Below are 27,722 nucleotides of genomic sequence, written 5' to 3' on the forward strand. Positions count from 1 at the left end.
TGCATTTGCCATTTTTCTGCCCATTCACACAGTTTGGAGAGGTTTTTCTGGAGCTCTTCGCAATCCCTTTTTGTTTTAACAACCCTGAAGAATTTAGTATTGTCAGCAAACTTGGCCACTTCACTGCTCACTCCTAATTCTAGGTCATTAATGAACAAGTTGAAAAGTACAGGTCCCAATACCGATCCTTGAGGGACTCCACTTTCTACAGCCCTCCATTGGGAGAACTGTCCGTTTATTCCTACTCTCTGCTTTCTGCTTCTTAACCAATTCCTTATCCACAAGAGGACCTCTCCTCTTATTCCATAACTGCTAAGCTTCCTCAGAAGTCTTTGGTGAGGTACCTTGTCAAACGCTTTTTGAAAGTCTAAGTACACTATGTCCACTGGATCATCTCTATCTATATGCTTGTTGACACTCTCAAAGAATTCTAATAGGTTACTGAGACAAGATCATCTGCCTCTCGTCTCCTCTGAGTGCCTGGAATCAAAGATGTCAAGACTGGCAGGCATGTGGGAGAGAGCCTTTTCAGCCATGGCCCCCAAGCTCTGCTCCCTCCCTGATGGCATTCAGGAGACTTTTGAAAACCATCCTGTTCTGGAGAGCCTTTGGGAAGGACTGAAGGCTGAGCCTGAAACGGATTTTATTCCCCCCTTTTAGTTTTATCTCTTTATTACCCTTTTAATATAACTCTCCTAGATTTCTTAACTGTATTTTATGTATTTTATGTATTTGTATCTATTTTGTTTTTTGTGTGTGATTTTATTGTACAGTATATGATTTTATTGTGAGCTACCCTGGATGCCCTATTTTAGGGCAAAGGGACAGGACAGAAATATTTTAAATAATAAATCGGCGTCTCACTGTGATAATGAACTGGATAAGGGCCAATAACTTGAAGCTCAATCCAGACAAGACTGAAGTATTGTGGGTGGCTGATTTGCCTGCCCATGGGAATAGTGCTCATTTTGTGCTGGACTGGGATTTGTCCCCTCTGAAGAATCATGGTTGCAGTCTTTGAGGTTTTCATGATCCATTGTTGTCAAACACCAGTTGCGTTTGTGCCACAGAATGTTTAGGCTGATGTGTCACCTGTAGTCCTATACAAGCAGAGATAGCCTTGCACTCGTAATTTCCAGGTTAGATTACTCTAATACTTTTGGCTGCTTGTGAAGATGGTTTGGAAATTAGAATGCTCCTACTAAGTCACTAACTGGGGCTTGGCACTATATTCGCATCATGCCTGTACTACATCAGTTGCATTGACTCCCAGTCTTTTTCCATTTCAGCTGTGCTGAAAACTGGCCTCCAGTTTTTCAAAATTTAATAGCACTATAGTCATTGTTCCCAATTAGTTCAACAACACTTACATCTTGCACCAGGTCCTGGGCACCACTTAAGATTAAGTCCAGGGTCATTGTCCCTCTGGTTGGTTCCATGATTAACTGTTCTAGGGCATAGCCACTTAGGGTATCTAGAAATTTTGCCTCTTTGTTGTTAGTTTTTATTTTAGTTAAATTGTATTGTAAACTGCTTTGAGAATTCCATTAAAAATGTATCATTAATTTTGAAAAATGACTAGCATCCTTCTATACCATTCTAGGTACTGTCCAGTAAAATAGCTGGGGAACAGGTGGGCAAAGCCAAGGCCAATTCTCAATCCCAGATAGTGGAGTAGATTTTGTTTGAGGTGAAAACTTGCTGAACAGTCATCTAAAATGGTTCTTATTCTCTATTTAGCCATTGTTGTGTTCATCAGCATATGTTGTCTGAATGAGCCTGAGGGTGCTCCCACATTAGTATTTAGTGTGGAATTATCCCGCTTCATTTCTCACTTTTTACGAGGCATCCACTCAACATCGTCATCCACTCATTGTCACCCATTTTCACTGGGGTTCTTCTGTCTACTATTTTTAGGATAGAAGAGTACTTGAGTCTCCGCAGATGTATATGCCTTTAGTGCTATTTTTTAAAGGATATAGTTTTGCCGTGGCATGCAGGAAAAGTAAATCTTACAAAGCTCGGCACACATTTATGATAACATTTGTGCTGAGCGCCATTTTAAGACACTGTTTTTTAAAATCTGTTTTTTAAAATCTGCCATTTATCGCTTTTGTGCTTTTCTGCCTTTTTTTTAATGAAAGAGGAATATTCCATGTACCATACTGCTGTAACAATTTTATTGTAATGGGTGTTACAGCAGTATATCCCCTTAATAAATGAGCATTATAACAGTATGGTGTTTATAATGCTATACGTCTGTTTCATTAACATATATTTGTGTATATTCACATATATATATTCATGATAATTAAATGATTAGCTGTAAACAATAAATGGAGTTCATAAAATGGTACCCACCACAATGGTTAAAGTGAATGTGTGCTGAGGTTCAAATGGCCCCAGTGATAGGAACTGTGTCATGCCCACTGGTGTGGACAGAATATAGCAGGATGTACACATAGGAGAAATATAATACTCTCAATAATGTGAAAAGCCAGTTGTAATGTTTGTAGCTTACAAAGAAGAGCTATGATTGGGTGGTGCTGCTAGTAGCCATCTGTCTGGAAGTAGCATATGTCTTTTATTTTCAGGATTCAATAGGTAATATTTTTGTCCAATTTGCTTCCAAAAATTCCACATGCAGTTGGTACATATGAGCACTTGAGAACGCAAAGTGTTATTTATAATACTGTATAATTTAAAATGCCATTCATGGGCCAATGGTTGTTGTAGTGGGCATTGTGAACACTGAAGGCACTTGTAATGCTAGATGTAGACCTTCAAAGCCTACTAATCACTTTAGACATCACATTGGATACAGTATCTGTTATTAAGCTAAAAACAGTCCTATTGTGTTAGAGAATACTTACATCTGTGTGATGTAATGTTTCTTGGGAATGCTAACCTAATGCCGGTAGGCATTATTTCATGTGGCATACTGATTAAGTAAACATTTAACATAGTAGCAAAGCTGAGTATTTCCAATTTATTACTGTGCTGCAAAGGTAAACTGAAAGCCAACTGCAGCATTAATATATCTGAAAACAACTATAGTGAGAGGAAACTACTTTTAAATGCTGGTCTGTAGAATTCTTCTTAGGAGAATTCTCTCTTCCTCTCTCGTTTTTTGAACTAAAAAATCATGCTGTCTTTTTTTTAATGTTCTGCAACATCTACCAAGAAGATTCTGGAACAGCAAAATATACCTGGCGGTTTGTTAACAGTGCCTAGGGCAGAAGAGAGTACAGCTGGTGATACTGAGCATACAATGTTTCCAACGTCCTCTGTTTGGAAGGCTCCCAAAGTGCTATATAAACCTATGAACCATCAGTTTTTGAAATGAACCACTTCTGATGTAATGCTGTTAATTTAACTGCATTTTTTAAAAAAAAGTTTAGCATGTTCAATTGAAGAGGAAAGAAGAATTTAGGATCTGATCTGTCTCCCACATGAAGCTGATAGCAGACATATTGAACTCTATGCAGAGTACTTCTAATTGGAAATGAAATGGAAATGGACTGCCTTCAAGTCGATTCCGACTTATGATGACCCTATGAATAGGGTTTTCATGGTAAGCAGTATTCAGAGGGGGTTTACCATTGCCTTCCTCTGAGGCTGAGAGGCAGTGACTGGCCCAAGGTCACCCAGTGAGCTTCATGGTTGTGTGGGGATTCGAACCCTGGACTCCCAGGTTGTAGTCAAGCACCTTAACCACTACACCACACTGGCTCACATACAATACTGTTGACATGTAGACAGAGCTGTAAATTTTGCTTGTGGCCAGTATTGTATGGCAGAGGCGGGGGGGGGGTTGGCGGGGAGAGAGATTTCTGGAATGTAGTTCTTCTGAAGTGGTCTTGCATTGGCATGGCAGAAAGTAAGTGTGTGGGAAGGAAGGCTTAGAGGTTGTAGTTGTGGCTTTCATTTTGCCAATATGAAACTTGCTTGCAGTTTAACAGACTATATGGGAAAAAATGGAAATGGACTGCCTCCAAGTTGATCCTGACTTATGGCTACTCTATGAATAGAGTTTTCATGGTAAGTGGTATTCAATGGGGGTTTACCATTGCCTCCCTCTGAGGCTAGTCCTCCCCAGCTGGCTAGGGCCTGCTCAGCTGGCTACAGCTGCACAAGCCAGCCCCTTCCTTGTCTGCAACTGCCAGCTGGGGAGCAACTGGGCTCCTTGGGACTATGCAGCTTGTCCATGGCTGCACAGGTGGCAGAGCATGTAACCCCTGAGCCACTCACCTTGGGATGATCTTTAGCTGGCCCTTGATACCCAGGAGACACGAGCAGGGATTTGAACTCGCAGACTCTGGACTCCCAGCCAGGCTCTCCTCTCCACTGTGCTATACCAACTGTCAACAGATTATATAGGTCAGTATTATTCAACCTTGGGTTGTTAGATGTTGTTGGACTCCAGCTTCCATCCCTGGCCAGCTTAGCCAAAGGTCAAGGATAATGAGAGTTGGGAGTCCAACAGTATTTGGGGACCCAAGATTGCGGAACACTGGTATTAGATGATTGTAGAGATTGCACACTGCTAAAGTTCATTCTTTGCAATCATGCAATTGTATAAACTAAGTGGAGACGTTAGGAGTCTTATTTCATTTGGGAACCTATGATGGAGGGAAAATGTGTACCAGTGGTAGAAAGGGGTAAACAAAATCCTCACATTTTTTAAAAAACTACCACCACCATACACACTAAAGCAAATGAGAATATTTATAGCAGGACATAATTGCAGAGGAGCAAGAAGGGGAGCGGTGTTCATATGGAGACAGCCATGTTTTTTCTGTAACATTTCAGGCTTATCCACATGGGAGCCTAACTTCGTACTAAAGATGCTGCTTTTACCATTGTAATAGATTTTCAAGGCCCACACTTACTGCTCAATGGTAGCTTCCAATCAACTATTTTCCATTCACACAAGTAGGATGCAAGTAGGATCCTCTGGGAAGGATTAGTGTCACTGTTTCCTTGTGGCCCTGCCCTCTAATTTTACATGTTTACTCCTTCTGGTTGTTCAACCTTCAAGGCTGAAGCCGGGAGACTGCCTAATTGACAAGAAACAGTGAAACTGACGAGAACACCCCCTCCCCTTATCACAGTGATTAGATACTCTGGAAACGGAGCCCATCACTGATTAAAAGGAATGAAGGAAGGAAGTTTTACTGGAGGAGAAAGGGGGGAAAGAAAGGAGGTCTGCAGCAAACACAAAGTTCTGTTAAAAGCTATTGAATATTATTATGGAACAAAGTGGTGCTGACATAAGTTCTTGACGGGAAAGGGGGAGAGGTGCGATTGGGTTTTTTGTTTGCCCACACCTACTCCCTTCTTCTGCAGCTTCCTGTACCAGGCAAGTCTAGGTGAGCAGCCCTGTAGCTTGGGACAGAGCCCCACAACAACCTGTTGCGTTCATTCAGTTTCCCCAGCCCCGGTGGCTGGGATTGATTTGCATGGCGATCCTTCTGTTTCCTGAGTGATTTAGACTTCTGTGTGTCCCCCAATGTTCTCTCTCCACTGCCCCCCCCTTTCTTGTCCAGAGCTTACTTTGAAAACGGGAGAGAGCAGCGGAAGTTGCTCTTCAGCCCAGAGGATATGAAATGAATGAAGGGAGGAGGAGGGAGTGGGCATGGAGAGGGGAACGATTGACACATCCGCCTAAGAGCATCAGAGCAAAGCGTCTGCAAGCTCTAGAGATATGAAGTGGAGATGTTTTTCCCTTCGTTTTTTGGATTATATCAGGATTGGGTTAGTATGGATTTAAAGGGGAAAGCTTCTGCTTGCCTGCAACGTCATGTGAACCATGCAAATTAAAAGAGGATGCAAGTAGCACCAGATACACAGTAAATCACAGTGTGGATAATCCCTAGAGCAGTGGAAAAACATTGCTCCATTGCTGCCAGGAGGACTTTGTGTGTACATTCAAGGAGCCCTAGTGCTAACTGCTCAGGGTGTGTGTGACCGGATGCCCTATTTTAAAAAAAGTTTAAAAGAAAAAAAAATTAAGAACTGAGGCAGCACACAACCTTCAGACCACCTCATAAGTATTCCCTTTTGTTAAAAAATGTGTTTACACATGGGTGTTTAAGAATTTTCCATTAATATTCTTCCCAGAAATGGGACAGACTCAGACAAACTGGACTTTAATGGATCTGTCCACTTCTAATTGCATATAATAGCAGAAGGAAATCAAAGTGTTTCCACAAGGCTAAAAATGCATTTTACACACTCTTAGAATTGCAAATACCATTTCCACTATCTTAGTCTGTTTGGTTCTCCTCTCACTTTTGGTCTTGCCACTTTAAACACCTTGGGTCGAGTGCAACCAATTTGCACCTGGAGCATCAGCGCCTCTCGGCAAGTACACACATGCTTTAGATCATGCAGTTCTTCTGCACTTTTCAAATATGTATACAGTGGTGTAATGGTAAATACTGAAGTGCAGGTGCTCTTCATGAGAACCCACATAGTCCTGCACCTTCTGAGGCTATATTTCAAAAATAAACCCTTTATCTATGCAAACATTTATGTTTTCATAAACAAGATATATTTTTCCTCATACCCCTCTCCCCCCTTTTGCTTAACTCCAGCCTGATTAAAAGTTGCAGTGGACCCAAAAACTTGCACAGTATTTTGTGACAATTTGGTTGGTCATAATAAAGGAATTTGGGGATTTTTCAAAAAAGAAGTAGCATTTTGACTGTTAGACATGCATACTAATGTAACCTACCCTTCCTCTGGTTAGCTTGCTTGGTGGGTTTTTCTTTGAGGAAAGCTTATTTATTTGGCATGTAGAAGACTGGCAAACAGCACCCCAGAAGATCATCATAGTCTCTGTTGTAAAATAAGTGATTGTGCTTCATCCTTGCATGACCCTATACCACAGCACCACTGTAAGTGTGGCATGTAAAGAACACAGAAGCGTAAGCACTCTTATGTGCTCTCATTTATAATCACTGCAGTCCCAAATAGCTTACAAAAATGTTCAGCATTAATATTCTCTTGATCTTCTTCCAATAGGTGCAATTTAAAAGATGCATATTTGTTTTTAAGTACTTTAGTGTTTAATTCCCCCGTTTCATTTTTCTTAAAGCAATAAAATTTGACATGATGCTTCATAAGATGATCGGCTTTGGTGTTGCCGGGCTAATAGTCACAATTGTTGCTGTGGTTGGTGGCATTCTTTTAGTCCAAGGTAAGTGTCAAAAACTGGTACTACTATTAATATTAATATTATTAATAAAAATATATTCCACCCTTAAGTCTGAAGGCTCCTAGGGTGGCACATCACTCAATACAGAATATAGAATACCAAGACCATGAAACAACAATATAAGCCAAATATTTAAAAACTAGAAAAATTAAAATTACAAACAAGCAGATAGCCAGTACCTCTCAGCCTGTGGGCCTGGGAAAACAGAAAAGTCTTGAGCTGACACTCAGGTAATTACTGTAGGAGACACCCATATCTCTGTGGGGAGGGAATGCCAAATCTGTGGTGTGCCACATTGATCTACCATGAGGTATAGATATCAGTGGAACTATTAGCACAGCCCCTCCTGCAGATCTTAAAGCATAGGCTGACTGGTAATAAGGGAGTCGGTCCTTCAGATAGTTAGGTACTAAGACACATAGAGCTTGGCACACCAGTATCTACATCTGAAATAGGGCCCAGTAGCAAGTAGGCACCCAGTGCATATCCTTGAGGACAGGTGTAACATGATCCCACTTTGCAGCAATAACCTGGCTGCCACACTCTGAACCATCTGCAGCTTGTGGACCATTTTTAAGGGCAGCCCCATGTGAAGTGTGTTGCAACTGCCTAATGGAGAGGTTACCAGAGCATGCAATACTGTAGGTAAGCTATCCCAGTCCAGACTGGGATGGATCTGGTGAATCAAATAGAGCTAGGCATAAGTGTTCCTTGCTGCTGAAATTAGTTTGGATTCAAGAGCACTCCTCAAGCTGTGAAACTGCTTCTTCTGGGCAAGTGCGGCTCCATCAAGAATTAGGTCATTTACCCATGTCCTGGACCCAGAAACCACTGGTGAGTTACTCACCAGTAGTACCTCCATTTTATCAGGATCCAGCTTCAGGTTACTGGCTCTCATCCCGCCCGTTTCTGCCTCCAGAAACCAGTCAGGCACCTGAATGGCTTTTCCTGATTCAAATGGAATAGAGAGATAGAGTTATAGCATGTGTCATCAGCATAGTGTACTCCATTGCACTCAAAATCTCTGGGTGACAGTTCTCAAAGCCTTCATATAGATGTTTAAAAAGCATTGGGGACAATTTGGTACCATGAGAAACCCCACAGCACAACTAACAAGGGATCTAGAATGGTGTTGGTCCTGCAGATAAGAATGGAACCACTGTAATATGGTACCTCCAGCTCCCAACCTGCAGAGCTGATCCAGGAGGGATAACATGGTCAGTGGTATCAGAGAGATCAAGGAGAACCAACAGGGTTGCACTCCCCTGTGATCTTCTGATAAAGGTAATCAGTTGGAGCAACCAAAGCAGATTTCGTGCCACACCATATTTATTCTATTTATTTATTATTTGATTTATATCCCACCCTTCCTCCCAGCAGGAGCCCAGGGCAGCAAACAAAAGCACTAAAAACACTTTAAAACATCATAAAAGCAGACTTTGAAATGCATTAAAACAAAACATCTTTAAAAAAGCTTTCAAGACATCGTTAAAAAAAGGTTAAAAACGTATTGTTTTAAAAAAGAAAAAAGGTTTAAAAACATATTAAAAAGCAATTCCAACACCGATGCAGACTGGAATAAGGTCTCAACTTAAAAGGCTTGTTGGAAGAGGAAGGTCTTCAATAGGCATCAAAAATAACAAAGATGGCACCTGTCTAATATTTAAGGGGAGGGAATTCCACAGAGTAGGTGCCGCCACACTAAAGGTCCATTTCCTATGTTGTGCGGAATGGACCTCCTGATAAGATGGTATCTGCAGGAGGCCCTCACCTGCAGAGCGCAGTGATCAACTGGATATATAAGGGATAAGACCGTCTTTTAGGTATCCTGGTCCCAAGCTGTATAGGGCTTTGTACACCAAGACTAGAACCTTGAACTTGGCACGGTAGCAAATGGGCAGCCAGTGCAGTTCTCTCAGCAGCAGGGTGTCATGTTGGGAATACCCTACCCCAGTGAGCAGTCTCGCCATTGCATTTTGCAGCAGCTGCAGCTTCTCGATCCACCTCAAGGGCAGCCCAACATAGAGTGCATTACAGTAATCGAGCCTAGAGGTTACCAGTGCATGGACATCAGTGGTCATGCTATCCTGGTCCAGAAGCAGCCACAGCTGTCTTACCAGCCAAAGCTGATAAAAGACACTCCTAGCCACTGAGGTCACCTGGGCCTCTAGTGACAAAGATAGATCCAGGAGTACCCCCAGACCAGTTATTTGAACTTGGGAACCACCAACCCACAGCACCTCCATCTTGTTAGGATTCAGACTCATTTTGTTGGCCCTCATTCAGCTCACCACCGAGTGCAGGCAGCAATCCAGGACTTACACAGTCTCCTGATTCAGATGTTACAGAGAAATAGAGCTGGGTATCATCAGTGTACTGCTGACATCTCGCCCCAAATCTCCTGATGACTGCTCCCAAGGGCTTCATATAGAAGTTAGACAGCATGGGGGACAAGATGGTACCATGCGTCACCCCACAGCACAACTGCCAGGGGGCTGAAAGACAATCACCCAATGCTATTCTCTGAAAACTCTAAAAAAGTGCCTCTAATACCATCTCACCAAGTCAGCCCAGAAGGATACCATGGTCAATGGTATCAAAACCTGCTGAGAGATCAAGTAAGAACAACAGGGTCGCACTTCTCCCGATAAAGGTCATAAAGATCAGGGCGACCAATCCTGATTCAGTCTCATAGCCAGGCCTGAACCCAGACTGGAATGGGTCAAGATAATCTGTTTCATCCAAGAGTACTTGCAATTGTTGGGCCACAACCCTCTCCATCACCTTCCCTAAGAAGGGGGTATTTACAACCGGTCGGTAATTGTCACAGACCAATGGGTCCAGGGTGGGCTTTTTTGGGAGCGGTCAGATCCCCACCTCTTTTACGGTGGCTGGAACCACTCCCTCCCGCAATGATGCGTGGACCACACCCTGGATCCACTCGGTCAAACCCCCTCGGCAAGCTTTAATAAGTCAAGAAGGGCAAGGGTCGAGGGGAAATGTTGCTGGCCTCATCATTGCAAGCACCTTGCCTATGTCATCAGTCATCAAGCTGCATCAACTGAAACCGTTCCCACGACTTTGCAGCAGACATTGCACTAGGCACCTCATTGGGGACTACAGTAGATGTGGATGGGGCATCAAGACTGCTTTGGAGGCAAGCAACTTTACCCTCAAAGTGCCTTGCAAACAATTCACAGTGTGCCTCCAAAGGGTCTAAAACTCCATTTCCTGGAGTTGATGTCAACAGATCCCAGACAATACGGAAAAGCTCCAGTGGGCAGCAACTTGAGGATTCGATGGAGGCAGAGAAGTGGGCCTTCTTTGCTGCCCTCACCGCCACACAGTAGGCATGGTTATGATGTTTTACTCGTGCCTGATCGGCCTCACAGCACGTCTTTCGCCATTTGCGCTGTAGCTGTCGTCCAGCCTGTTTCATTGCCCTTAACTCACTGGTGTACCAAGGTGCAAACTGGGCTCCAATATGCTGGAGAGGGCACTCGGGGGCAACTGTGTCAAGAGCCCAACGTGCTTTGCTGTTCCACAGCGTGACAAGGGCTTCAGCAGGGTCACCTGCTCTATCTACTGGGAACTCCCCCAGGGCATTCAGGAATCCAGTGGATTCTATGTCTCTGGGGGCAGACAATCTGTCCACCACCACCCCCGCAGGGAAGGGTCCGAGCCATAAGTCTAAACTTCACTGGAAAGTAGTCTGACCATGACAATGGAGTGACATCTGTTGTTCTGTGTGATGCAGCGAACCTAGTTGGCACAAGAGATTGCTAAGAGTATCCCGGTTAAAGTATTTCAGGTCTGGTAGAGATTCAGACGCGTTAATAGGTTTAAGAGTCTTTATTCCAAAAGACATACAGCTACAAGAATCACTAGCTCCAAAAACAACCCCCACACTTGCTTTTGGTTTGCTGAGCACTTTTATCTCATTCCGTGCCCTTGCTCAGCAACATCTGCAGTTTGGCCTTGGCACGAACACGTTGCTGGCTTAACCCCACAATTGCCTGTTTTACTGTCCTTGTGGAAATGCATTGCTTCTGAGCATACAACAGCCCCCACCCCACAAGACAGTAGACAATTTTACATTACATCGCATTTCATTTCATTTCAGTACATTTCAATTTCATCAGTTTACACACAACCAGTTTCTTTATTCACATGAATTTAGGTTCCATACATGTCATGTATAAAGTATCCTCATCTGTTAATGTGCTTGTTTGTGACCCTTGGCCCATGACTTTGCTCACTGTAAATCGCACTGGAGGCTTCCCTAAATTAGCTCTTTTAGATCGCCTCACTGGTGGTACGGGCTCCTCTTCCTCTGTATTTTCACTATTTGAACTAGTGCCATTTGAGCTAGATAGATCATCCTCTTCTTCTTTAACCTGTTCATTTACTTGTGAACCATTTAAGAAAACCAATGTGTTTTGTTCCCACTCTTGTTCTGGAACCTTTACACTCCTACTTAGCACAACTTGTTTTAGTTCTGGAACCCATACTCTGTAATATGTATTCTCAAATCCAAGAACATTTCCTTTCTGAGCTCTTGGGGCTAACTTTCCATGTTGTTTCCCTTTATCTATGTGCACCCAGCACTTCGCCCCAAATTGTTTAATGTGAGCCACCCTTGGCTTCTTCCCTGTTAGTTTCTCATATGGAGATACACCAAGGGCTCTATGTATCAACCTGTTCTGGATGTAAGCAGCATATATGATGCATTCTCCCCAAAACATGTTTCCCAGCTCAGAATCCCCCAGCATTGCTCTCGTGGCCTCCTGAAGGGACCTGTTTTTCCTCGCAGCAACCCCGTTCTGAAACGCGGAAAATGGGGCAGTAAAGTTTTCCTCTATTCCTTTACTTTCTAGGTATTCCTTTAATGCTTTTCCAGTGAACTCACCCCCCTGATCTGAGCGTATTCTCCTAATGGTGACACCATGTTGCACTTTCACTTTCTCAATGAACAAACGCAGTTTCTTCTCTGCCTCATCTTTGCTCTTAAGCAAATAAACATTGCAATACCTCGTAAAGTCATCAACAATCATCATAAAGTATTTCGCACCTCCTTTTGAACTTTGAAATGGTCCTGACAAGTCTACATGTATTAATTGGTATGGTGCGTCAGTGCTACACTCAGCCTCTCTGTTCTTCGGTGCTACAGTGTCTTTAGCCCTATGACATGCTTCGCAATCCACAAATTGCCCACACTCCTTTATTTTCAAATCTTCACTATGTTCTGGAGTTTTCATAATGGTTTCATAATTAGCATGCCCTAGATTCCTGTGCCATGTGTGCACGCAACTCTCATGTGTTTGCCTGTTTGCTTTTAGTGCTGCACACCCTGCATGTTTGGTTTGAATCACATATTGAGCGTCTTTAAGGCACCCCTCCATACAGACCTCATTGTTCTTAATCACTTTACATTTCCCTTTGTCAAATAATACAGAATAACCCATTTCATTCAGTTTCTTTACAGATAATATATTACAATCCAATTGTGGAAGAAACAATACATCTGTAATTATTGTTTTCAGCAAACCTACTTTCAATGTACCCCTAGCCATCACGTCTCTTCTTGATCCATCCGCTAATATCACAGTCTCTGACATGGATCTTGATGTATGAAACAGTTCTGGATCTTTTATTAAACAATGAGACGCTCCCGAATCACAAATCCACTCACACGGTTCTGATTTATGAGCTCTTTCACTCACCAGTTTAACACTAGATTGCTGCCAGCCTCGTCTGCCATGCTTGGCTGCACAGTCTCGCTGTAAGTGCGTTGTATCTCCACAGGAATAACATGCTTTCTGCCCATTCACTGTGTCTTTGAAGTTCTGCTTCTTGCTTCTTTCTTGCTCCGTCTTTGCTGATTCTTCTCTTCTCTGCCATTCCTGAAGAAGTTTAGACGTAATATATTCCTCATTAAGACCGGCTTCAGGCATCGCTTCGATCGACGTCACAAGGGAATCCCAGGATTTATCAAGAGACGACAAGATTATAAACACTCTTTGAAGCCTAGAATGTGCCACGTTTCTCTCCTCTAATTCCGCGAACAGCCGTCTGAATTCCGTCAGATGCTCAGACATGGAACAGCCTTCTTCCAGTCTCATCTGATATAACTTCTGAGTCAGAAATATCTTAGATCCCGCTGTCTGTCTCACATGGATCCCATTTAACACTGTCCACATCCTTTTAGTAGTGGGCTCATTCTGCACATATAGCAATTGAGAGTCTGACAATGACAGAATAATAAACGCTCTTGCCTTATCATCTTTGTGGAGCCATTCATTCTGCGGAGCTGCCGGTGGGGCTGTATCAATGACAACCCAGAGGTCTTCTTTAGTCAAAAATGCTTTCATCCGTAGTTTCCAGCTACTGTAATTCTTCTCTGTTAGCCGCTCCAGAGGTAATCCTGCTGACATTGCCACAGCCATACTCATCAGCACGCTTCTGCTCACCTCTCCAACTCCCGGCCACAGTCTTTACACGTCTTCTCGAACCTGCAACCTCTGCATTACGCTGCATAGGCTGGGCCCATAACCCCTGTTGTTCTGTGTGATGCAGCGAACCCAGTTGGCACAAAAGATTGCTAAGAGTATCCCGGTTAAAGGATTTCAGGTCCGGTAGAGATTCAGACACGTTAATAGGTTTAAGAGTCTTTATTCCAAAAGACATACAGCTACAAGAATCACTAGCTCCAAAAACAACCCCCACACTTGCTTTCGGTTTGCCCAGCGCTTTTATCTCATTCCGTGCCCTTGCTCAGCAACATCTGCAGTTTGGCCTTGGCACGAACACATTGCTGGCTTAACCCCACAATTGCCTGTTTTACTGTCCTTGTGGAAATGCATTGCTTCTGAGCATACAACAACATCTACCCCCCATCTGCAGGCCACCCCTTCCTCCATCTGGAGGGTGTGCCCTGTCCTATGCATTAGGCCAGTGACAACTTGAGACAGCCCTATGGTTGTCATGTAGGCCATGAAGTCTCGAGCCAGAACACTGAAATCACCCAGCAGTATCGTTCTGGGCTCTTCCAATACCACAGCAGAGATGGCCTCCGCCAGCTCAGTCAGAGAAGCTGCTGGGCAGCAGGGTGGACGGTACACCAGCAGCAACCCTAGTTTATTGTCTCCTTGGCCCAACACCAGGTGCAGGCCCTCACAGCCAGCTCCAAGACAGAGTGGTTTCCTGGTGACAGAGATGGAAGTTCTGTAGACCATAGCAACTCCCCCCCCACCTGTCCCTGCAGCCTGTGCTGGTGTTGCACCAAGTATTCCGGTGGGCAAAACTGGGTCAGATCAACTTCTCCCAGCTTACCCTCCCAGGTCTTGGTAATGCACACCAAATCGGCACCTTCATCCACAATCAAATAATGGATGAGTGTGGTCTTATTGTGTACTGATCTGGCGTTAAACAACAACACACACAGGCCAGTGGGCACAGCAGATGAGCAATGAGGAACCCATCCATGAAAGGAATGGCAGCAAGGAACAAGGTGTAGATATCCTTGCCCTCGTCTTCTATGGTAATTCACCACTTCCTCATGGCTGTACTTTCCTCTACCCGTGATCACCGAAATTGGGGTGGCATCACCCATGTCCCTCCTTACTAAGACTCCTCCTAAACGCCTGATATGGACTTAACAAGAGTCCACCAACAAAACCTACGTGAGCCAATTATTCCAGTAGGCCTCTGTGAGAATTAGGAACCCACTCAATATCTTTCACACAGGGCACATCTAGTCCCCCTCTGTCTCACACCCAGGGAGGGCCAGCCTTTGCCAGTTACAGACTCTCACTCTGAAGGCATCTGATGACTTTCTCCTGTCATTCAGTTCACTGCACAGGCTGTCACCCTGTGGAGGAACCAGAGCTTGGAAAAGTTACTTTTTTGAACTACAGCTCCCATCAGCCTAATCCAGTGGCCATGTTGCCTAGGGCTGATGGGAGTTGTAGTTCAAAAAAGTAACTTTTCCAAGCTCTGGGAGGAACTACACATGCGCCACATGCCCTCCCTACTACCCAATCTTCTCCAGATTGGTTTGAGAAACAAAAGAAAGAAATAGAAGAGGGTAGTGCCCTCACCCTCAAGACTCCCTAAGGGACTCCCCAAGGGACATTCTCCTTTGGTGTTTCCCCTTTGGTGGTGACCCCACTGGAGGCAGACCTGCTGCCCAAGGGCAGCTGGGCTTGTATGCCTTCTGACCCAGCCAGGAGCTGATGCAAGAGGCTGGTTGATTAACTGCAGCCTCTCTCTCGAGCCAGGGTCAGGTAGGGGGTCCCAGTCCTTGCAGCACTTACCAGGGACTTCAGCTGTCTCAAAAGACAGCAGCCCAAAGGAGCAAGCAGCAAGCACCCAGATGCTCAGATACTCCCAGGGCAGGTCTTCTCCAGTCCCCCTAGTGCTGCAGCTGTTCCTCAAGGTTTCCAACTTTGGCAGACTGAAATGAGTCTAGATAAATAGCTTCATCCAGATCCACTTGGGGCTGGTTGGCTACCACCCTCTCAGTGATCTTGGCACCAAAAGGGATGCTTTCTACTGAGTAGTAGCTATCCAGTACCTCAGGTCCAGGGAGGGCCTCTTGACATGGAGCTTCCTCACTGCTTCCTTCAGAATAATTGGAAGTGCCCCCTCCTTAAATGAGGCGATAACTACTCCCTGGAGCTACCCTGTCAGTCCATCCTGGCAAGCTTTTATCTGTCATGATGTGCTAGGGTATCTTGACATAATTGGCAGTTCTTAAAATAAGGGAGGACTTTTCTTTGTGACAAACTGCCAGTCAATGGCTTGATAATGCATGAAGTAGGTTCTATATTTTGTGTACAGGAGAAGAGAAATCTGCTCAGATAAATAAAGGAAACTGAGAACCCATGATGTTCCACACATAGTGACGGGGGCAGGGAAGGAAGCTTGTGAGCTTCAGGCCCCCCCAAAATCTTACTCCAAGTAGAAGTGAGAGGGACAAGTATAACCTTTAGGACTTAGATTTCTATGCACAGACCAAGGAGTACTGATACATGTTGTTTGGTGCCCTAAATTTATTTGGATCTGATTTAATGTGTTTATTTTACTTTTATTTACTAAATTGAAGGAAAAAATTACTAATTGTTATATGCTATATAAATATTTTTATAGTAGCCAAATATTTGAACTGAAGTATTTGGTTAGGGGGGAAAAGTTAATAAAGCACACTTAACATAATTTAAAAGTTGCATTCAAACAAGTCCAAAGCTTTGCTTTGCTTTATTTTATTTTATGTTATTCGTGGCGGTTCAATAACTTGCATTTTTTTAAAAAATTAACACATAAAGGCACTGAAAATTGCTACAGACTAATTTTAGCATGCCCAAAGAGCTGTGAATCAGAGAGAATTGTTTCCTAGCATGAAAAAATCTGGAAAAAATAATCTTCAGTTCTCAAATTTGAACAATCTGTGAAGATAACAGATTGTGAACTGTGAGCATAATTCACTAAATGGTGCTTTTGTGCAACTCCTTTTAATCTCAGTGGGGGATTTCGAGGGAAAGAATTGGCTTTTTATTGTTTGCATTCACTCACCTTCAGTCTGTATTATTAATCCTTGTCTTATTCACTATAAAAGCACCAAACTTGCCATGCCAAAAATAAGTGGGAGTGGCAACATGAATAGAAACTACTGAATACTACAATTTTAGTACAGAAGGGAGAAACAGATCAAAGAATTTTGTTGGACGTGTCGTATACCTTGTGACCTATCAAGCTGAGTCAGCCCACAAGCGATACACGGAATCCTGGTTGCCTGTCTTTCTGGGATTGCAAAAGTGGGTTGTTTGGTCAAGCAGATGCCTTGCCCCAAAATTGACACATCCAGTTACATTGGACCTCAAATCTTTGGCAAATGTTTCTGCTGCTACTATAAATATTTATTTATGTCATTAACACTGTGCCAGGCATTGTTCAGAATATAGACATCATTTTGGGATTAAGTTCAGGAACTAATTGGTCATGTGCTCTCTCATTCTTAGTGTATGTTTTTGTTTGCTTTCTTTTGCTGTGCAAGCGTTGTCTGTAAAAGATCAATAATAATGTGAGTAAAACCTGGGGTGGGTGGGAACATGCGGTCCTTGCAAGGATAGCCTGCAATCAACATAGAAAAGTTGGGAACAGTTAAAATCTTAACCTGAAAGCTAGTTTTTCAAGCAAAAGCACATTTTTCCCCTTATTTAGCAGTTTTAATATGAATACTTTTGTGTTCTGTTAGTAACTTGGATGGTTCTGGAGTAGTGGTATTTAATACATTCTGTTATGGAAATGGGATGTTGTGCTGGTTTTCCCCTGCAGGGGCATTTAAGTAGGTCACCTTCATAATTTTCTGCTTCTTTTTGAATATAATAAACACATGTTATCTTAAGGGACAAGGTTCCTTTGTTTTCCTAGAGCCTATCCAGTATTAATTTATTTATTATTTTATTTATACCCCGCCATTCCTTCCAGCAGGAGCCCAGAGGGGCAAACAGAAACACTAAAAACACTTTAAAACATCATAAAAGGACCTTAAAATTAAGGTCCTTAATGTAGTTTCTTTCCTGAGAACTAGTAATAAATGACTTATAAGAATACAATAAAATATCTGTTAACTAGATACGTTAAGGGCTCAAATGTGTTGTGATGTTTGTTTCTCTATAACAGTAGCATCACAGGTTGCAGGATTTAAGAGTAAGGGGTAACCTAGTTAGGGAAACAGCTGCAATGAACTTGAGACGCTCATAAAAACATAGATCAAAGTAACTTTTGGCTTCCTTTTTCTCAATGGCATATATTCTTTGTTTTCTATTTTTGACTTTTTACAGAGGGATATAAACCATCAAATCAAGCTGGTCTTGGTTTAGTTGTATTACCTGTCGTCCTTTTAGTGCCCCCTCTCTACTTTCTGTTTGGATCAGGTGAGAATCTGTTGAATTACTAACTCATGAAATTGTGCTCAAAATGTAATGTGGTATGGGTTGGGTAGGGGAGGCAAAATGGAAAGAACCCCTTAGATTTGTAGGAATGTGGAAGTTTTGTATAGTATTAGTCCCGGCTCTGTATTGGACAACTTCTGGGAAAAACAGAGGAACCTCAGCATTACTGAGGTATAGCATGTCTTTGGATTGTGGCATTTCACTTGGGACTTTAAAGGAAGATGTTTGTTTTCTTCTTTGCTGTTCATTAAAATGTGGTTTTACTTGAAGTTCAGAGGTAATGTTGGTCTCATCTGTTACTGTCCTGAAACTAAGCTCGAAAGATTGTTTAACCCAGTAAGGACACATGTATGAATCCAAGGCTCTGTTTAGCTCTGATATAAACAGGTGTGCACATGAAGTGCAGAAAGCCTGCTGGTTCATGGAATGTGGCTGCCTGTCTTTGGTATGTCATTTCTGTTTATACAGCCAGGAGAGTGGCTGTATGCTATTCTCAGCATACAGGATTTTTCACATTCCGCCATGTTAGATTGAAAATACCCCCATGCCATTCTGATGCTTCCCATAAGCACATTTCAAAACAAAACCTTACAAAACTTAACAGTCCTGAACTCAGAAACACTTGCTTAACAAGCCTGTATGTTTTCATGGCAATACACAAAACACTCAGAGAGAATCTAGAGTTCAAAGTGTAAAACAAGAGAGAGAAAAACCCAGACCTCTGTTGGACTTTTTTCTGTCAGTGGTCTCATAATTTGTTGAAATTTATTAAAAGTCAGCGAAGTTCACAGAGCATGATTGCAGGGGAGTAAATCCCATTGAACTCAATAAGCATGCAAATCATCCATCCGTTCTCAGCAAACTTGCATAGGATCTCATTTCGTACCTCCTGGATTAAAAAGCAGAGAAATTCACCAATAACCTAGGAAATTATATTTCTCTCATTATTCATCCTAGAAAACTGTGTCAAATTTATTATTTATTAATTTCAAAGCCTTTTTATTGGTCAATGTCATATGATGATGAAGATAGACTTGTGTTTCAAACTGGAGGTTCTGTTTCTATTTTTGGTGCATTAACAGTTGAATCTGAAACTGCAGTTTGACGTAAAATTAGGTTGATTACAATATGTTGCTACTAAAGCACTGAATCTAGCTGTTGGAAAAAACAAACTTGGCCTGCCCAAGATGCATGTGTTCAGCCTTCTATGTTTAAACCACTCCACTTAAGGGAGGGTGGGCATGGTCAATTAAAAATATAGAGCCATCTAGAAATTTCCTAGAATATATTTCACCTCCCACTGTTTTATCTTGTACAAACTGAGACTCTGTCCACTGGAGACTATTCTGCAGAAAAGTCAGTATCATTATTCCACAATTGTTTTTGGAGTTTTTTCCAGTGTAAATTATGCATGAAAATGAAAAACTTCACTGAAATTGCAAAGTAAATCAAACATATTTGAAGTGACTATCTGAAGTGTATCAACTGTCTTAATATTGTTGCTTCCTCCCTGCTAAAACAAGATCAGCGCCATATTTTATTTATTTATTATTTATTTTATTTATTTTTATTTTATTTATTAAATTTATATACCGCCCGACTAGCAATAGCTAGTCCTCCCAGCAGAAGCCCAGGGCAGCAAACAAACGTTAAAAAAAACACTTTAAAACATCATAAAAAGACCTTAAAATACATCAAAACAAAACAATGTTAAAAACATTTTTTAAAAAAGCTTTAAAAACATCTTTTTTAAAAAAGGGGGGGTTAAAAACATATTAAAGAAAACATATTAAAAACAATTCTACCACAGATGCATATATCTTGTTTCTGTTATTTGGGCTGATGGCAGGCCACCACTCACCATATGCTCAAAGGCGCATGTTACCAAATTCTTCCAAGCTACACAGGAAGTGGATTGGACTGTGAAAGACCAACCCAAATGGTGTTTACATTTTTACAAATGTGTAGGGCAGTACAATATCTCAGAGAGGAGGTCAGGTCTCCTGCTCCCCTGGTGCATTCACTATAGCTGCCCAATTTCCCTGCTTTTTAAAGTTTGATAGAAATATCTATTGGTTATAGGTATGCTCTTAAACTGCAAGGGTTCTTTTGCCTATTAGTGAATTTAATATATTGTATCTATTATGGTGTAATATGATAAATTAGATTAGAAGGTCTAGGTCTGGGAGGGTTTTTGTTTTTGCTTACTTTACATTCCACGTAGGACACACATTTGCACAGGTTTAAATTGCATTTTTAAGAGGATCCTCATTTTGTTCTGTTTTTTATTTATGGATCTGTTGGGTTTTGTCATTCTTTTCTCAATATATGATTATTTCCCCAGTTTTCGAGAAACCGCCTCTCTTTGCAATTATTCTAGTAGCTCTGAAAGCACTTGGATATTTAATTGCTGTGGCAGGTTTTGCTGTGTGTGTATCAGGTAAGCAATATATTTTATTAATATTTCTTACATTTTTGTTGTAAAGCAGTTATTTACCTTTTATATTATCAAGGGGAATCAATCTGCGAGTACATTTAACAAATATTCTACAAAACAGCTTTTCTGCATTATGAAGTACACAGATGATTTGTGAAATCCACAAAAGACTTCGTAGAACAGAATCTTTGAGGATTCTCACTACTGTTTTATCTCATGAACAAATAATTGCTTGAAGGTGGTGTTTTCATTAGAATGGCTATGCCATACATTGCTGCGTTTTGTAAATAGAACCTAAAGGGTTTGCATTAAATTACTAACTTGGTAATGCTGCATATCCTAAAGATTAACGCAAAGCTACTGCTGACCTTTTTTGTAATTATTTTGATTTGTGCCCACAATCTTTGTGTGTATACCACACGTTTGCATCTGGATGCGCACACACATAATTTTCTGATACTGCAATAGAGAAAATTGTGAACACTCATCTTTTACATTTACATGCATTTTTAAAAATCTAACAGTATTAAGCTTTAGCAAGATAGTACATCGTGTGAAACAAATGGCTTTCAAATATTTAAAGGTTATTTTTTTAAGGGGCTATCCTAAAATAATAATGGCATGTTGGACATCTGTATTCTCTCTGCTCTTTTGGAAAAAGTTTTATTCTTGAATTTGAGTTTTGAAAAAGATGCCTCTGTGCCATTATATTTATTGCAGCCCTTTACGAAACAAAAGAACAACTTTTGTGCTGCAAACCTTTTAAAATGAACAAAATGTATAAAATAAGGAGGGCTGTTTAAAAACACAATTCATTTTTAAAAAGTGGAGCCACATTATATAAATTGTCTTTTACTGCAGTGATCCAGTCATCAGTTTGTGCCATTGCTCTAAAGCAATATTCAGCATTTGGCAAATAAGGCAGGACTTAGGCTCTGTAAGCTCAGCTCTTACTAGATAATGGCCAGTTCAGAGTTGCAGTGGCTCCTGTGAATTCCAAAGGTCCGTTTGAGGTCACAAAAGATCTGAGGGGAGTTCTGTTCCTGCTATACAATTTCTAGTCCTTTTTCCTTTTGCATTAAAGAGAAATCCTCCACCACACACAGTATCTGGGTGTCTGTTTAGCAAAGAGGAAACTGGCTATGACTAGGACTAGTTAACTAAAAGTTCATTGTGTTGAGTTGAATCTTTTTCTGTCCTGATCAAACTAATTTTTTTTCTTTGGTTTCTCATCAAGTACTTCATTGTTTGTTAATAACACTTTTAAGTACACCAATCTGCAGATTATCATAGATATTTGTGATGCGAATTTTAACATAAAGCCACTTAATTATTGAAAAGTTCTTATACCAGTGCTTACAGAAAATGAAAATATTACCAAATGTCTTTGTTTACTCTTGATTTTCGACCAATACATTAAGAAGATGTTTCTGCATATTTCTTACACTGTTAGTAAGAGGCCATGCTTCTCTCCTTGTCCTGAGTATCAGTGGTTTATAATATAAAGGGTACAAGAAGGCCTGTCACTTTCTTTAGTAGTGGATGTGCATACAGAAGCAAGATGTTCTGGGTTACAGTTGTAGCTCGTTTCTTAACTGTGGTGTTTGCACTGCCATACCACTTCATACATTACAGTAGAGTAGGTATATATTAAAAACCTTAATCTGTACTGCCTTCTGCATTTAAACGTGAGACAGATTCCTTCACTATGTCACAGAAATATGGATGATGCAGTGGCAGTGTTGTTTTTCTACATTATAGCCTCTGTCAGATATTGCATATAGCTGAGATGTTCCTCAAAGACAAAACCCAACAAATTAATGTCTCTCAAGAAGCCTTCTGCAGCACACTCAGGAACAGTGTTGTCTGAAGCAGAAACTCTCTTGGAGTTTGAGGACCTTCTGACCTTTCAGCTTCACGCAGCACCAGCAATAGCAGCCAATATGGGCCTGGATGACTTGTCATGGTAATCACTTTGCTCCTCTCCACTTGTGTGTGGGAGAATCAAGCCACAATCCCTCACTTAATGTTCTGTCCAAACTGGAAGTCATGGTTTGTTTCACTTCAAAAACCCACAATGTAGCCAAGGTCTGTCTAGGGAAACTTGGGACTTCTGCTTCTCATCTCTCAAGTGTTCACCCATCTGTGAGAAACTATATCATGATGATTCAAGAGATCCCAGTAGCTGTCTTTTTCATTTGTTGCCAAGGCTATGGTATTTCTTCAGCATATTATAAGTCTAGTGTAGACAGGCCAGTTCTGGATGCAGTTGCTCTCTTCCACAAGAATGCTGGTTGAGGCATGATGGGATAACCCCTCGTTATATTTTTCACTGTCTAAACAGTACTGGTTTATCTTCAGGCCTTTTTTTGGAAATAACAATAAATTATGGTTTATTGTTATGAAAATAACTTGAAGAAAGTCTCAGGATCATGTATCCTTTCCTTTTACAGCACAGCTTCCATTTTTAGCACCACAGTTTAGCATTATGTCCAAACCTGAACAAACTATGGTTAATTTTAACTACAGTTAACTACAAGCCAAAACTTCAGAAATGATGGTTTGAAATTGGCTTGTTTCAATAAATCATACTTAAGACTTTGTTTGTTTGGGTTTGGACATAACACTTAATTGCAGTTAGCAAAAAAAAAGGAATTAAAAGCTTCCAGTGTACTCATGGCCTCACTGGAGGGGGGGGGGGAGGCTCACCTGTTATAATGATCTATCATATTTTATCATTGTGTCCAAACAAGGATGTTGTCACCGTTTGTAAGAGTTAGTATCTCAGACAGGTTTGGTTGTTGTTTTGTAGTGGTTAAGCATACTCATGCACAAACACTTGAAACATTTAACTTATGAGGTGTTACTTAGCTTGATTTGTTATGTGGTACATAAATGCAAGTGATAAAAGTAAGGATCTTGGTGTAGCATCAAGTTCCCTTTGCACTTTCCAGTGCTATTTCTGCATAGTGCTAAATGGAAAAAGCAGTGGCTTCTGGAAATTCTGTGTACTGATTAGCCAGGTGGGGATAGGGGAGAAACCTCTCCTCATACTACTAAGTTTTCATTTAGGAAGTGCAACTGCCCTCTTTTCACAAATTATCTTTAAACTAAGAAAATAGAAACAAAAATGCTAACCTAAATACCCCATTTCCCCCCAACAGCTTGTCCACCAAAACGGGCTTCTGTTATGATTGCAGGCGTAGGATTGATTGACGTTATAGCAGCAATTGCTTTAGTTTATATGATTGTTATTGGTAAGTACTTTTTATTTAAAGTATACTTGGAATGATTTCTTTTAAAATCAAATGAAAATTCAGACAAAATTCTTGTTTAGTGTGTTCTGGCAATGATTGTCCATAAGATTACAAATGCAAGATACACAACACGCTTTATATATAACAAGGGTGGAGTACCTAAGGCCCAGGGGCCAAATACAACCCTCTTGGTTCCACTCTGCCCACCTCAGGACTCTCCCCGGGCTGTACCCCTCACTGATCCTGCTGTGCACCCTCTTTGAGTGTTTAAAACATTATCAGTTTTTCATAGTTACAAGTATATAATCAGGCCATTCTATATCAAAACTATAAGAAAACATTTTAACAACCCTCCCACCCTCTCCCCCACAAAAACATTAGGCAACTCATGTGTCTGAAATGGTATACAGGAATACCCCGCTATACGGACCTTCACTTTAAGGACACTCGCGAGTATGGACATACTTACAGTAGCACCATTCCCCTGTTTATGTACGCTCGCTTCGCAAGAATGGACACTTAACCTTTGGTTGTGGCCTGTTCTTTCGGTGCATGGGGGGGTGGAAAGAGATGCGACTGCAAATCAGCTGGGAGGCGTGATCACGATCAGCTGAGAGGTGCGGCGGCGTAGCAGCAGAGGTGCTGCAGCGCAGGGCTTTGAGGCTACGCGTGAAGGAGAGGTGGCACAGTGGCAGCACAAGTGAAAAAAGGTAGTGCTTCACTTTAAGTACATTTTGGGTTTACGTACTCGCTCTGGACCCATTACGTATGTTAATGCGGGGTATTCCTGTAGTATGGTTCCCACTTGGGTTCCAATATATTTCTTGACCAATATATTTCCTTCTTTTTCCTGTTTTTTATTTTTCTTCAATCCACAGGTTATCTTAAGAGATGAATGGAAGGTGGATCCAGTTCTTTGCTTTTTATGTATGGAATAAAACAATACCAGTCATTTATGCAATTGTCATAGTCCATTTTCTTATTGACTGATTTCAGACATTGTGTTAATTTTTCCATTAAAGCAGAATTCCATACTCTTGGTAATCATTGTTCTAGAGAGAGATTATTTGCAACTTTCCATTGTTGAGATATTGTCTGGTATGCCCACAAATAATAGTGTGATCAAGTCCTTTTGATCGCCTGTCAATGTTAGCAGTGCTAGTTTTGGATCACATGCTATTCTTTGGTCTGTTATTACAATGATCTTCTTGCACACTAATTCCCAAATTGTTTAATTTTTGTACACCACGTGAAAAATTTTTTGCCAATTCATTGCATCACCTCCAACAGCGTGGACTTGCCTCCATGTTGATTTTAAGGAAGTGTAGTACCATCTATGAATGATTTTTAAAAAATTTCCCTTTATTTTTGCAGAAACTGACTTAGGGTGCAATCCACTTGGGGCTGAGGGGCTTCAGGATGTGGTGGAGCTGTGGCGGAGAAGGAAGGGTGTCGGTGCTGCTAGCCTCTACTAGCAATAGTTCCCACAGCGCAGCTGCAGTGCAGCCGGAGAATTCTGCCACCAGTCAGGCCCAGCTAGGGCCCAGCTGGCTCTGCCCAGGACCAGTGCAGTGGAAGTCCCAAGAAATGGGCATTCTGAGGATGTATTGGGGCAGAACCGGGGGGGGGGGACTTCTGCCGAATCGGCTTGATCTTGTGACCCTCCATCCCGGCAGCTGCTATGCTAGGAAAAGGGGTGGTGGAAGGAAACATGCATTTCGTTCCTTTTTCTGAGCACTGCTAGCAAGCCAGCGGCCTCCTCTCCCAGTGGCACTTGATTGGAGAATGGATGTGGCGGCCCCTTCCGCCAGCTCTGCTTTGGCTGGCTCCATTCCCGCCAGCCTCCTCTGAGTTGGATTGCACTCATAAATGGCTTTTTGTTCCAACTTTTGCTGCATTCTTCCCCTTCTATTTTATATTGCAGATATTTTTCCCATATCTGCTTTAAAGTTTCCAAATTGTCTGACGTAGTATCGTCCATAATTTTGTAAATTGTGGATAAAAGATTTTTTGATGTACAGAGTTTAAAATTAGATTTTTCAGAGTTTGTAAGGGTCAAGTAGCTTGAGCTATTATAGTCATATCAAATGAAAATTCTGTGATTTGATGGATAATTAGTCAATTTGTCTCCATTTCCCCAAGTTTAGTTTTAATTTGTTCTCCAGAAAATGGAATAATCCCTGCATAGAAATATTTTATATGATAGATGTCTTTTTGTTTCCGTTTCTTCTGTACCGCTATTCCTTTGGTAAAACAGTGAATAATGTTGAATTGGAATTATGGGAGACAGTGATGGTATCATTTATTCCACATATATAGGTTGGCCTGGGCAAATAAGTTGTGGATGTTATGCAGAACTATTGGTTGGTGGGTTAAGAATGAAAGTACTTCTAACCAGCTTATATTAGGGATACCCAACCCTCCTTTGTTGATTTATATAAGATTTTTTCCTTAATCTAGCTTTTCTTTGAAGATGAATAAAGTCGTTCAATAATTTTTGCTCTTTGTTTAAAGACTGAATTTAAATTTTGATAGGTAGGACTTGAAATAAGTTTAGTTTGGGTAAATATTTTATGGCTGCAATTCTTCCAAGCTAAGACAGTTGAGAGTTATTCCATAATTTTAAATATTTTCTAATGGACTTTAATAAAGGGTTAAAATTAATTAAATTTAGATATTTTTTGCAATTGCAGTTCATCTGATGAAGGTATGTTGAGATATAATAAATCTGATTTTTTAAGTAATTTATTTCCGTTCATGCCGTTGTTCCATGGATGGTTACCACTTTGAGAGTTTCTAAAAGGGAAATTTAATGGATTTGTGAACATAAGGGCAACTTCATCCACAAACAGGTCGATCTTGTGAGTCACTCCTTCGATTGCTAATCCCTTTATTAGATTATTTCCATTACTAAGTTTGCAAGTGGCTCCATTGAAAGGGCAAACAGCAGGGGCGAGATTCATGCCCCTTCCTATACCAAATCATTGTGTGTCCAATCTGTTTATTCTAATTGAAGGTACACTGTCTTTATATAAAGTTGCTATAAGTTTGGTAAATTTATCATTTTTTTTTCAGTAACAAGTTTAAGAATCCCCAGCTTAGTTTATCAAAGGCCTTGCTTGCATCCAAGGAGACAATTGCTAATGGTATATTTGTTTTTTACCCATGGTATAGTACGTTGAGTAGCCTTCTAATAGGATCTGCTATATGATGGCCTCTTGTAAATGCCAGTTGATCTTGACCTGTTGGCTTCAACAATATTAAGGCCAATCTATCTAACAGGATATTTGTAAATAGTTTGCATGCTGATTAATCAGGGCAGTAGGTCTAACAGTACTATCAATCTGGATTCTTTCCATGTATGTGGAATTTGCCCGTCGTCCATAATATTGTTAAATAAAATGTTCAAATGTAGGACCAGAGTTTCCCTAAATGTTATATAAAATTGTCACATAAAGCCATCTAAGCTTCCCAGAGCCAGAATTTCCCCAAAAGTTATATAAAATTGTCCCACAAAGCCCTCTAGGCCTGGTGCTTTGGATGGCTTGATTTTTTTTTTTAAAAAAAATTAAGTTCTTCATCTCTTATGTGACTGGTTGAGTAATGTTTTTTGTCCATGGCTAAGGTTGATAGTTCTGTTGAATTCAAATATGATGCAATTTGATCTAAATTTGTTGGTTTAGCATTGTATAACTCTGTAAAATTTTTGAAACATTTCCCCACCCCAAGGATTTTAATAGCTGATATTCTGTTTCTAACAGTGGTTTTCTTCAGTTTATAAGCCAATCGTTTGCAATTGCAGTCACCATGTTCATAGTTTTTTTGGTTGACATATTGAAGAATTGTGATTG

The 27,722-nt window shown here is 41.1% G+C and overlaps 1 protein-coding gene across 5 annotated transcripts in view; it reads left to right on the forward strand.

Annotated features, from left to right (window-relative positions):
- CD47 (CD47 molecule) overlaps window positions 1–27,722 on the forward strand; it is a 94,285-nt gene that overhangs the window by 38,604 nt on the left and 27,959 nt on the right. For 4 of the 5 annotated variants that reach the window (XM_061628116.1, XM_061628117.1, XM_061628121.1 and 1 more), the window contains exons 4-7: window positions 7,103–7,204; window positions 18,067–18,159; window positions 20,522–20,617; window positions 23,779–23,871. In XM_061628116.1, coding sequence (XP_061484100.1) covers window positions 7,103–7,204; window positions 18,067–18,159; window positions 20,522–20,617; window positions 23,779–23,871 — 384 coding nt within the window. Of the gene's footprint in view, window positions 1–7,102; window positions 7,205–18,066; window positions 18,160–20,521; window positions 20,618–23,778; window positions 23,872–24,749; window positions 24,828–27,722 lie in introns of those variants that run through there. The other variant, XM_061628119.1, reaches the window with a different exon arrangement.

The sequence above is a fragment of the Rhineura floridana genome, chromosome 5 (assembly GCF_030035675.1).
Source record: "Rhineura floridana isolate rRhiFlo1 chromosome 5, rRhiFlo1.hap2, whole genome shotgun sequence".
NCBI classification, from domain to species: domain Eukaryota; kingdom Metazoa; phylum Chordata; class Lepidosauria; order Squamata; family Rhineuridae; genus Rhineura; species Rhineura floridana.